Genomic DNA, 13,627 nt, shown 5'->3' with positions numbered 1-13,627 from the left:
TCTTTTCTTTCGGTCTGGGCTCATCGATCCCCCTGCCAGCAGCAGTGGTGTCTGTGTAGAGTGTTTTTATTAGGCGCCGAGACGCGCCTCTGGTGCTTGGTAATCTTGGCCGAAGCGGGCAGCCATGCCCCGGGGGCCACAGGCAACAGGAAATGGACGAGTCGCGCATCCGAGAGGCGTTGCAGCCAGCCAACGTCCACTGGGCTTTCAGCGCTCCTCCAGCGCTCTTTCGGCGCGTCTCAACACACCCCAACACCCACAGCACCTATAACACAAATTCTCGAGTGCTGGTTCGTCCGCTGGTAAACGTCGCCCCTTCTTCCTCCGAGTTACCTTTGCAAGGCGTCTCGCACACGCTCGGATCAGCCAGCACGACGTCGGTTATACGGCCAAACGTCGATCCAACAAGACCGCAATAGGATTGGCAGCCGGCAGTCCATCACCTGGTTTCCCCCCACTCCTCTTGGCACCTGTCGCCATTCCGAGCGTTGAATGTACCCGTGGGCTTCTCACTTAGCGGCAGGTGGGACGCAAAACTTGTCTTGGCCACTTACTCAACCACGCCGAACATGGATCCATGTCTCCAACTTGGCTGGTAGCGGCCGCTTTCTACTATACCTGTTTTTCATGCGAGAGCCTCGGTCAACGATAGTCCCATCTCGGTTATCGTGGCGGAGCGAGGACTGTCTCTCCCTCGCGCCTCTGCGACCAAGACATGACACGAGATGACTATTTAATCGCCAGATTTACGCCCCCGGTTCAATATATAAAAGAGACAGGGGCGTATCGTGCATCGACGCCCCGATGCGCCGACATGAATCAACCGCTCGCCAGTTCCGCTTCTCCTTACCAAGTAGGACTTCTTGAGTTTAAAGTCTTGGTAATGCTTTGCACAAAGTACTTCAAGAGCACCTCATCCCATCTTGAGGGGTGCCTCTTTTTTCTAAGCCTTTCTTTGGCATCTAGCTCGAGTTGGTTATCGTCATTGCAAAGCAAAGGAACCATGAATCCGTTCGCTTCCAGAGCGACTTCACTATTGTTCAGTCTCGCATCGTCCTCTTCACCCCCTCTCTTCCTGAGACCCATCACGTCTCAAGATCAAGCTGTGCTTACGTGCCGTGCCATCTCTGCCCTGCAGCCGCCCAAGCAGGCGAAAGCATCAGCGATTCTCGTCCGCAGTCGATCGATCCTCATCCTCAGCACTAGCTGAAGGGGTAGATGTACATGCAAAGCATTTCGCCCCGTCCGCAGGCCAAGGGAGACAGGTGGACAATAGTCGCCTCGACTTAATGCTTGCTGCATTGTGGGGGTACCTTGGATATATAGCAGCCAGCTGTTATCTGCGCGCAAAGTGCATGCGCCGACCCTTGCGCAATCCCGGCGGCAGAATTCGTCGCTATAGAACCAACACCGACTCAGTCCTTCACCAACCGACGGCCTCGTGTCCAATCACGGCGCGGCCGACCTCGGGCGACTCGGCGCCGGCTAAGCCATCCGTCGCCGACGGAGACGCCGTCGCTGACTCGGCTTCCACTGGTCCTGCCATCTCTCTCCATTCTCGCCTGTGGCCGTTGTTGGCGTGCCTGGTACAACGCTCATGCGGACCCGGGCAGGGCCGGTGCCGGGCAATTAGGAAGGCTTGCAGCGGCCGGCTGTCCAGAAACCTCAACTTACCGTCCGCTTTGCCGTGGCTCGACCGCCACATTGTCATCCAGGGATATTGTGGAGAGGAGGATCAATAGCCATCAAACCTTTCGATGTGCGTGCTTTGGCTCGTGCGTAAAGTGCTCATTGTCGGCCGACATAAAATCTCCTGTACATCCAACCAGCCCTCACTCCGCCTTCAAGCAATGTACACAGGCATCCGGCTACCCAGCAACTCGCTCTTGCTCACCTGAAGGTCCTCCCGGTGGAAATCGTGTAGCATCAGCCAGCAAATCATCCTGAAAACCAGCACGCACCAAATGTCGTCGTGTGACGCAGGCTCATTCGCCAGCGACATCGGCTCTGCGCATTGCTCTTGCCCGCCGAGATTCTCCATGTCTTGACCCGCATGTTCCTCGTCCGTCTCATCGCCTTCGTTGCCTTCAACAACCACCTCGTTCCGCAGCAGCCGACTGTTCGACGCCCCATCCAACCCGCTGGAGAAGGCGCTTGGAGAGACCGGGACGGCACTCGGCGCTACCGTTCCTGGATCGGTCCATGCGGCCACACTGGCCTGCGTCCCGCCCGTCCCCCGGGCTCTCAGGCCGTAGCCTGCGGGAGCGCTGGGATCGCTCGCTCTGCGGTGCCGAGGCTGCGGACGGTTCGAGCTTGCTCGGCGATTTGTCGACTCTTGAGCATGTCTCACCACATGCGGCCGTATAACCTCAAAGTACACTTGCATAAACTTGTGTTGTCGGTCGTCCGGGCTTGCCTCGTTGATCTCTTCAAAGCTCGGCAAGTCAGCTGGCAAATCAACCTGCCGGAATCCAACGGGGGAGACCGGCCGCACGCCCGTCAAAAGCAGAGACTGAGTGTCAAAGCCCCTATCGTCACGTTCGTTGAGTAGTCGCAAAACCTCTTGGAAGTGGGATCGGAGCACATCTCGGACCACCTCGCGCCGACGCTGCTGCAAATTTGCCTCTTCATCACCCACCCGAGGCGATGCATTAGCCTTCGGGCGGGCCAGCGTGCCAACATGGGCGTGACGGCGGCCCCTGAGTTTTGCTGTCAAGATCTCGTCGGCATCAGCAAGGGCAGCATGCAGCGTTTTCAGGAGAAGAAGCCGCCCAACGACATCATCGCGTTGATGTCTCAAGATCTCATCAACATGATCCTTAACGCGACGATAAATGACGCCATTTCGCGTCATCTCGACTGGTTCAGCTCCTAACAGCGTCCCGTACGACTGCATGATCTTGACGAGGGACAGAGACATCTCATCCCAGCGATCAGGAGTCGGATTCGGAAGGTATGTAAAGTAGCTATCGTCAATGTGGAATGTGCGAGCAAGCATGCCCACAATCTCAAAAGACACTGTGTACCAGCATCAGTGCGTCTCGACGACTACAGAGGCCTCGGCAGACTTGAAAGGGAGGCTTACTGGGAAAGAGATGGGCCGTCTTGCCGTTGTCGTCCAAGAAGTGTTGGACAGAGTTCTTGTTGCAACCAATGACCACAAGCGTCTGCGCAATCTCACTCTTGGTGGCCATTTGCAGGGAGCCGAGGTCCCGGAGCTCGTCGCTAGGCGCCGCCAGCCGTCTTGGGTCCGAAGACTCACGGTAGATGGTCGGGACGAAGCCGAAGCAGAGTTCCTTGACCTCGTCGACCGGGATGACGCGATTCCGCTCAAAGGTGCACTGGCCGTATACTTGGAAAGAGAACATGAGGCCTAGGTTGCTCACCCTCTCGCCCAAGACCATGAAGCCGTTGCCTTCGGCGCGGTATCGATCGCGACTGCGGTCAAACTCCTTCCAATACACGCCGAGGGCGGCCATGGTCTCGACGAGGTGGCACATGGTGGTGGTGGCATAGGGTCGGGAAACAGAGGCTGGCATCGTGTCCCAGCTCTTGCGCTTCCGCTGGACAGCTACCGTCAAGGTATGGCATTCTCGAAGAGGCGGCGGAGCGCGCATCAATCCGTATTTCTCCGACGCCGGGTTGGGCGGCCCATGAGCAGCGTACTGATCCTTCTGCCACTTGCAGGATTCGGCCTCCATCCGTTGGACGTTGTACAGCAGAACAAGCCACGAGGCTCGCTCGTGGTCGGCCGTTTGAATCCTCTCGTTGGCCTCGGTGGGTTTGCCATCCTTGGGCGATAAGATGATGGTGTTACCAGGAGTCTGTCTCGTTACCGGTTCGTCCCCCCTCTCGCGCGTTCCCGTCTCGTTGCGACTCTTGGGCGTGCCGTCGAGGAAGAAAATGGGCGCGTTGGAAATGGGCCCCTTGGTATTGCTTGGGGGCGAGACAAAGATGACCGGAGCGTCGAACTGCACGACAAACCGCAGCTCCTCCCAGGAAAAGCGGCGGGACTTGGACTTTGCCCATGCCCCCATGACCTCTTGATTACACTGCGAGTAGCCGGATGCAGAAGCATAGTATTGCTGGAGCACTTGCATAAAGGTGGCCGTTAGGGCGACGAAGGAGATGACGAGGGCCACACTGGCCACAATGAGCTCGGGTTCGGTGCTTCCCATAGTATCGGTTGGTGATGAGACTGCCAAGAGCAATGTAATCGGCCGTACCTGGCGTCGGGAGCAGGCTTGGATGCGAAAAGGGCCCGGCGGAGCGACTGCAGCTTGATGGCCCTTGGGACAACTCGTCTTTCCCTCGACCCGTCCGCCTGTCGCCACCAGGGTGAGCAGCTGATGGCGGGGGAGCTACTGTCTGGTCGGCAGCCGTTAATAGCCACGCGTACCGGACGATGGCCCGACTCGACGAGGAGGAGAGTCTTCCGCTATGAAGAAAGCGGCGGCAGTAGGAGGTTGCGAGCACGGCGTCTTGGCGGCTCAAGTCAGCGTCTGCTGCCTTTAAAACGGGCAAGCCAACAAATACTATATGGCTAAGCATGTGGGACAGACACACGCTGATTACTTGCCGGCCATCGTTCAGCCCATCTGACAGGGGTCCTCGTCCTGTTGGCCGCAGCCTCCTGCAGCACATGCAGCTGCCCACGGCCCAATTGTGTGAGCCCGGGAGCAGTTTGGCTTCGTACTGCGGAGTCAGCTTCGAGGCGCCAAGTCAGCCTGTTATCTTGCCTGGATGCGTGGCACAGAGAAGCTTGAAGAAGGCGGTGGCGAGGCGCAAAATTCCCTGCCATTTGCGAATCTTCTGTCTGATGTGAGAGGCCTCCCTCGTCCTCGATGCAGAGATGAATGTGCAGATCGGGACATATGCGAGTTTGGCTTCACACTGCGCAATAGATGCTCAAGGTACCCTGCAACAGCCTAAGGCCGCCCGGCAGCCTAAGGCTACCTAGGGAAACCTCGAAGCTAGCTCGTGGGCTGAGGTTACCGTAAGGAAGGCGCCTAAGGCCCTAGCTAAGGCCCCGGCTAAGGCCCCGGCTAAGGCCCCGGCTAAGGCCCCGGCTAAGGCCCTAGCTAAGAGAAACGTAAAGGAGGACTTCTAGCTTATCCTAAAGCTAAAAAAAGGATTGTTAACGCCGACTATTAGCCTTATCGCTCTTTATAATAAGCTTAATAAGGCTATAAGAAAACTAGCTATATTAGCCCTATTAATTTTAAATAAGGGTAATATAGTTATAATAATAAAGGCCCCTTATATAGTAAAGAAGCTTTTAAATTAATAGGATAAGTAGTCCCTATACTTTAAGTAGCTACTTATTAAATTAGCTAACCTTCCTACTAACTAGACTAAGCTAGTAGCCTAGAGCGTTCTTAACCTCTTAGAGACTCCTAGTATCGATATCTTTGCTATTATTAAGGGCTAGTATTATAAGGGAATATATATCACGGTATAATTACTTAGGTAGTAGAGATAGCTAGAGGTACTACGCTATATATATTATATTCTCCTCGTTATAAGACTAAAGCTTATAAGAAGAGGAATTTCTCTTCTTTAGTTAAGGTAGCGAGTAGTCTATAACTTATAAGTAAGGTAAGCACGATTCCCTATTAATACCCTACTAATACCTTAGTACTATATACCTAAGTACTTTATTAGCCTATACCTCTTAGTAGTACTCTTATAATTATCTCCCTTTTTATATAGACGTCTTAGCTATAACTTTAATATATATTACTTTTACTATACTATATATATTTAGTTAGGAAGAGAGGTAGTTTCGGTTATATATTATATATATACGCCTATATAAGTATATATTAGTTTATACTTTATAACGTTAATAGTTATTATACTAACGGTTACTACTAAGTAACCGTTATAATATCGCCTATATATTAGCTATATAACTATAATATAAAGAGCGTATATATATATCTCTTACTTTTTTTATTTTCTTTTCTTTTTTAACTCTTTTACTTATAATTATTATAAAGTTTTACGCCTTTTTTTATTAATCCCTTATACTTTTTTATATTACTTTTTATTAACGATTTATTAATAATAATACCTTTTACGCTAAAGAAGATAAAGGACTATAATACTAATTTCCTATACTATATATAAGAGTAGGTAGTAGGAGGTTCGCCCTTAAAGTATAAGTAATTAGCCTAAAAGTCTTATAATAACGCTAGTTCCCCCTTAGTAAAGAAAGCTAAGAAAGGTATAAGGGATCCTAGTCTTAAGAGACTTTTAGTCTAGGACTTAATATTAGTAAGGGTCGTGCCCTTATTACCCCGCTAAATACCTTAACTCTAACCCCTAATAAGCTTACCTTTATAAGCTAGGAAACTTATAAGTCTATTACCCTTATAAGTAATATTAATATTAGTAAGGAGATTATACTTAAGCGCTCCTAGGTAAGTATTAATAACCTAGCTACTCTATTTTAATAGGGCGGCTTTAGTTAATAGGAGATTATCGCCTAGGCCGCTCCTTAGAATAAGTAGGCCGATATTAATAATAAGGCCTAGCTAAATAAAGGCTAAGACTATCTTAATACCTAGCTAAATAAGGGCTAAGATAATAATAATAGTAATAATAAAGATAGCCGCGATCTAACTCCTTTTACTAATAAACCTAAGAATAGCAGCGCTAGAGATAAGGGTACCTAGGCGGCGGTATAAGGTAGTCGCGCTCCTATAAAGAAGCGTACTTAATCTAAGGCTAAAGCCTACTTAGTTAAGGCCTAAGGGGTTATTCCTTATAAGCTTTAGTATATATATTATTTTAGGATAGTTATTAAGGAGTATAGTATAACCGAGCTTAAGCTTATTAAGGTGCTCTTAATTAGCTATATTTTTTAAGGGTTTCCTTAACGCGCTATAAGTAGTACTATAGATATACTACGACCTATAATTAAGTAAGTTTCCCTTTAACTTTAAATATTATAATTAATAAGCTAATCTTTTTTAAGGCTACTACTCTTATATCTAATAACTAAGCTAATATAGTCGCTATCGTTAAGTACCTATATAAGCTTAATAAGCTAAAAACTAGTAATAAAGATACTAAGGATAATAGCTTAAACGTAAGTATACTTATTTTCGAGGAGGCTAATTAGCGCTATCTTACTATTATAGTATAGTATTTAACTAAGGCTTTTAACGTCGCTAAAACGGCCTATTATAAGTCCTTTAAGACTATAAGTATATAGAAGTCTATTATTATAAGTTTTATCTAACCTTTTTATTAGCGACCGCTTAACGATATACTAAGTTAAGTATATTAACTACTATATATTAATTAATAAGCGCTACGAGCTTATTATTCGCTTTAACCTTATACCCTTATTTAATATTGCCTATATAAGCCTAGAGTACTAGGCCTAGGAATCTTAGTTAAAACTCTACCTTATTAATAGCGATATAAGCTATACTTCTTAGTAATATACCTTACTATTTACTAAGGCTAAGGTAAGTACTATATTAATAAAGATAGGTCTTAATATAGAAGATAAAGAAGGAGTAAAAGATAAGGTAGTTTTAGTATTTCTAAAGGTATTTAGTATAATAGAGGGGGCGCCTTAGTTAGTTCCTATTACGCTAGTAAAGAAAAGGGGTAGTTAAAAGTAATAAATAAGTCTTATATTTCTTTTATTTAATTATAACTATCTTTCTCTTTTTTATTATTAAGGTCTTAATAGAGTTATAGTTTAGTTTTATTTTCCTTAATAATATTTAATAGGTAATATAAATAGTTCTCCCTTATTCTCTTATTTTACTATTTTATATATAGTTATAGGACGTTTAAGCGTACTAATATATTAATAATTTAGTAGTAATTTAATAGGGATTCGTTACTAATTTAGTAGCGTCTCCCTATACTAATAAGTTTCCTTACCTTACTTAGTCTTATACTTCTTTTTCCTAGTTAAGCGAGTAGTATATTCTTTAATAAGGTCTTAGCTATTTACTATATCTTTAATATCGACCTATTAGTTATACTTAGCTAGCTATCCTTTTTATTTAATAAGGAAAAAGGTATTACCCTTAAATCTCTTTTAGTCTTTAATCTCTTAGACTTTTTATTTACCTTTATTATCCTTTAAGTTTAATATTAATAGGGTTTCGCTATCTTTATAGGTGCCTTTACGCTCCTTTTATAGCTCTAAGTATAAGAGTCTTTAACTATTATAGGTTATAGGCTTAGGCTATAGCCTAAGCTATATAGTTATATATAAAAGGCTAGATCCTATATATATATATATAGGCTAGCCGCGTATAGGAGAGCTCTATATAGCTTATTAATATTATCCTATAGATAGCACCTATATATACGCCTCTACTTACTCCGTAATAGTATAAGCTATTAACTAATAGATTTAATAGATATCTTTTTAAAGAGGGTGCTACCTCCTTAAGGAAGTACTCTGCCTTTCCCTAGATAGATAGGAAGTATTATAGCTATCCTAAAAGCGATTAAAAGCGCGACGGCTAGCGAGAAGGATAAGGTTCTCGCTATACTAAGGGAGCTATTTATAGGACTAGCTTTAACCCCTACGACCTCTATACCGCTAGTTATAGTAGCGATACTACCGACGTAAAAGCCGCTCTCTTAGCCGACTTAAGATAGTAGGCCGGAGTCCTTTTACTTCTTTCTTAGCTAGCTATAAATAAAGTTTATAACTAACGAGAAATAAGGCCTAAATAGCTATTATAATATAGTATAGTATTTACTCCTTTATATACTACTAAAGCCCTAGATATAGTAGATCTTTAGATTCTAGGATAAGGGCGGCCCTAAGGGTAGACGTAACCTATAAGACTTCTTTTAATACCTTATATATACGTTCGGCAACGTATAAGAGTAGGAGAAGGTATAAGATAGGCTATAAACCCTTAAGTAAAGAGACGGATAAACCTTTAGCGAATTCCTCCTTAATTTTAAAGAGACGCTCTTATAAATAGTAGGGACTATAGTATAGGAAGATAGCGCGAAGCTTATATAGCTATAGAATTCGATTATACTAGCCCTATAAGAGCTACTTATCTTTATAATTATACCTACTAACTATAATAAGTATATAAGCTAGTTAATAAAGGTAGTATAGGGCTATAAGTAGACGTTATATTTCTAAAAGCTTTATAGGCGCACGCTATATAATAGCGATAGAATTGCTGCCCCTCTATAAAATAAATAACCGGCTATTAATATAAATAGGGATACTTTAATATCGGCTACCTATATAGACCGGGCTAAACGTAGTAAGAAGACGCTATTAGCTACCCCCTATACCGCCCTATACTTTAAGTAGCGGGCGAAGTAAGTAATAAGTAAGGAAATTAAAAAGAAGGAGGCTAACGGCCGCTACCTATATTACGGCGTATTTATATACTTTATACTAAAATACCCCTTCCTTTTAGCTAAGCGGCCTATAGCGGTTTAAGTAGTAAAGATAAAACTACTCCTTACCTTAGATAATAAGGAGGACTCCGCCCCCCTAGGCCCGGAGGAAAAAGAGTAGCTCTAGAGTAAAGATAGGCTTTAAAGCCCTAATTACTAGTACTAATAAGAGAGAAAGAGGAATTATCTACTTATATAAAAGAGGAGCCTACTTTAATATAGGTTATAATTAATAACTCCTTACCTATCGCCGCCCTTATAAATAAGGGCTACTAGTACTACGCTATATTCGACGAGGCGCTTATATAAGAGATATAAGTACTAGTAGAAAAGATCGCTTTAAGGCGAGTAAAGGGTACCTTAGGCGCAATAAAAGGTATAGTAATTAAGGGTATTATATAGCTAGCTATAAAGGTCGACGGCTACTATAAGCTTATAGTAGCTTATATAATCCCTTAACTAAAGTTTCCCTTAATCCTTAGGAAACCCTAGTTATTATATATAAAGTTATACTAAGTTCTTATAAAAAGGTATAAGTAATAAGCGTAGGATTAGGTTCTTAATAATATAAGCGGAAAGATCGGTCGAAGGAGTATAGGGTAGGATTTCGTCCGGAATTTATAACGAGTATATAAGGGGCTAAATAATATATTAAAAGAATAGCGTTATAAAAGATACTTATAAACTTACTTATTCTATCTACTACTCCTAAGGAAATCCTTAGTCTTTTATAGACTATTGCTCGCCTACTAGTAGACTAATTAGTTAGCTTTCTAGTATATTCTATAGTGCTTAAAAAGCTCTATCTATAGTATATCTTCCTAACTTAGTAGGTAGTCTAATTATAACGTAATAGTTAACGTAAGACTATAGGTTCTAGTATAAGTAATAGAGTTAACTAGAATATTCTATGCCCTACCTAGTTTTATATCGCGGATATCTTTAGAACCGCTAAGCTAAAATAGGTAATAGGGTATCCGTTCTACTTATAATTAACTTATATAATTTATATATATTTTATTTTATTAAGATAGGCTTATCTTAACCCGCTTTTCCTAAAGGAAGGTATAGATATCTAGTAGAGGTCTTTATCTTTAAGGGTTATTCCCTTAGACTATATTATAGAGCCTCTTTTTACTAGCTTATTCTATAGAGCCTCCCTATACCTATTATTTCTTTATAATAGTAAAATAGGAATATAAAAGTATATTCTTATAGTTCTATATTAAAAGAAGCTATAGTTTAGGCCTATATAATAATAGGTCTACTACGACGATAGTTCTATAAGTATAGGACTAAGTATATAAGCTTTATACTTAGCCTAAGAAGTCTTTGCCTCTATCTTTATAGGAACTATATAATAGGTAGAGCGGGAGGAAGGCTAGGTAGCGGCTAACGTAGTAGTTTATATAGTTAGCTTAGAGGATATCGATAAAGCCCTATAAATAAAAAAGCTAAAGTCGACTACTAAGCTATAGTAGTAGATATTAGAGCGCTTCTATAACCTTCTACTACTATTTAAGTCCTAAGAAGTAGATAAGCTTAACCTATATAAGCTAAGAGTAAACTATAAGATCGTACTTTATATTAATAAGAAGGGGTAAGAACTACCTATACTATTTAGACCGCTATATAGTATATTATATATAGAGCTACTAGTACTAAAAAAGACGCTAAGGGACCTCTTAGATAAGGGTTTTATTTAAGTAAGTAGCTTTAAAGTAAGAGCGCTAGTCTTATTTATATATAAACTAAAGGGCGGGATATAGTTCTATTATAACTATAGGGCTTTAAACGTAATTATAAACCTAGACCGCTACCCTTTACCTTTAATCTTAGATACGCTCTATAACCTCTTAAAGGTAAAGTAGTTTATAAAGCTAAATATAAAATAGGCGTTCTATAAGGTATAGATCTTAAAGGGTAATAAGTAAAAGATAGCGTTCTATATACGCTATAGCTTATTTAAGTAGCTTATAACGCCCTTTAGCCTCTTAAGAGCGCCCGCTACTTTAATAGGGATAAGGGTATATACCTTAAGTATATATAGTATATAGCTAAGGATTAATAGAGCAATTAACTATATAATTATTTAATTATCGGTCCTATATATAGCTTTAAGGGCCTTAGGTTATAAATATAAGTCTTAGAGATTTCTTTACTCTATACCTCTTTATCTTTACTAGAGTCGCGTAACTAGCGGGCTCTACTTTAAAGGGGAAAAATAAAAATTTAGATTAACTATAATTAAGGAAGATACTTAATTAAATAATTAAGGTCTTTATAACGCCTTTAAGTATACTTAGAAGTAAGTTAAAAGGGGAGTACTAAGGGTCTTATCCCTTTAACGGGCTAATATCTATAAGGGTACGATCTTACTTATTAAACTCCTCCCTAGCGACTTTCCGACCTAAGATACTAATAGAAAGGGCGCGATAATAATAAGTAAGGCTTTCTTCCTAAGTATATAAGTAAGTAAATAAACCGTTAATAGAACTTTTCTCCTTTACTATAATCCTTTCCTTTTATATTATTTATTCCTCCCTTTACCTATAAGCTACTTATTTAGCTCTTTTCTATCTTTACTTACGTACTTCCTTTTTTAAATAATTATCTACTACCCCTTATATACGCTCCTAAGTATTTACGCTTATTATTCTTAAAGGAGTTAAGGAAATAAAGTAGTTAGTATCTTTACTAGTCTATAGCTTTAGGTATAGCTAGATTAAATAAGCTATAAAGTCTTATAAACTAGTCGTTATTATATTATTAATAGTCCTATATAAATATATAGAATTATAGTCGTTAATATCCTAGCGATAGTTTTAATATATTCCTAGGTTTTTAACTCCTTTAACTTAGGAGGGTTTAAAGCTTAGTATAAACCTTATAAGGACTATAGCTAGAGAGGCTATTACTATACTTTATTTCTAAGAAGTAAAAGGGCGCGCTATAAGCGTTACTAAAGTCTTTAGCCTTAGGGTAATTAACTAAGCGCCTAGTAATTTTAGAGTCCTAAGACGAGTTAGTAGCTATACTATCTACCCTTTTTCCTTACTAGCTTCTTATTAAGCTATTAGCGGGGGTATAGTTATAAGTCTTTCGCTCCTTTATATATTTAAAAGGGTCGTTAATAATAGGTAAGGAGTAAGCTTAATTAGCTATATATCTAAGAGGGAAAATAAAGGCATTATTTCTATATAGATAAAGGAACTAGTAAAAGCGCTTAGCTCTCTCCTTTATAGATTTTAAGGTAGGGATCCTATCTTAAGGTTACTTAGGGAAAGGCTACTTAGTTTAAATAAGGAGCTTAATTTAGTTAACGCTTAAGGTAATAAAGGTCTAGGCTTATTCTTAATTCCTATTAGCGCGATTAGATAGTTAAGGGTCTTTTTAAGGAGGAGTTTTATAAAGAAACCGCGTATAGCTTAAGTAATTAAGTTAGGTTACTTTATAAGGGTAGCTAGTATAGTTAGCTCTTTTCTCGCTCTCCTTATTATATAAGCTAGTTCTATATCTTTTTAAAGTAGTAGTTTCTATTTACTAAGCCTATCTTAGAAGTTAACTACTTCTAGGACTTCCTAGAAGTCTTATTTTTTTTAATCCCCTAGAATAATACGGTTATATTAGTAAATCCGTTTATACCTAGGAATCCTTATAAGAAAGACTCCGCCGAAAGTTATTAAACCTTAATTAAATAGTATCTTTTATAGTTATTTAACCCCGCTATTAAACTACTAAGAAACTCTACTACCCTATAATATCGCTTATATATAATTAAGTTTATTCGTTATAATAGCTTAGATTCTATATATTAGCCTATTAATATAGCTTTTTATACTTATCTTTTTATCTAGCTTAAAGAAATACTAGTCTTAGTATAAGATTTTATCTATTTATAAGGCTTCTTATATTACCCTATACCTTTACTTTAGAATTACTTTAACCTTTAAGTATCGCTACTTAATTATCTTAAGGTATAGCTTAACTATACCTTTAACTTAGTATTAAATTATTATTAAGGCTAAGTAGCTATATTCCTACCCTTCTTACTAAGTAGTATAAGGGACTAGTATATAAGTAAAGTTATAAGGAACTTAGAAGATATAAAGAAACTATTACTATACTTATAGGAATATATAGAGTTTAGCGTACTATCCTTCTTTCTAAGTATTAAAAATAACTAAGTTTCCTTCCTTATAGTCTTAAAGGAACG

The 13,627-nt window shown here is 40.8% G+C and overlaps 1 protein-coding gene across 1 annotated transcript; it reads right to left on the bottom strand.

The window, feature by feature from the left end:
• Positions 1-1,843: 1,843 nt before the first annotated feature.
• Positions 1,844-4,178, bottom strand: HRG_11334 (modin protein; the record flags this gene model as incomplete). The annotated part of the gene is made up of 4 exons (XM_044869804.1): positions 1,844-2,296; positions 2,351-2,611; positions 2,711-3,018; positions 3,086-4,178. 4 exons carry the CDS (start codon positions 4,176-4,178, stop codon positions 1,844-1,846), a joined length of 2,115 nt encoding a protein of 704 aa, XP_044715066.1.
• Between the last annotated feature and the right edge of the window lie 9,449 nt (positions 4,179-13,627).

The sequence above is a fragment of the Hirsutella rhossiliensis genome, assembly GCF_020360975.1.
Source record: "Hirsutella rhossiliensis strain HR02 chromosome Unknown scaffold00020, whole genome shotgun sequence".
Lineage (NCBI taxonomy): Eukaryota > Fungi > Ascomycota > Sordariomycetes > Hypocreales > Ophiocordycipitaceae > Hirsutella > Hirsutella rhossiliensis.
This window is presented reverse-complemented; position numbering and strand designations above follow the sequence as displayed.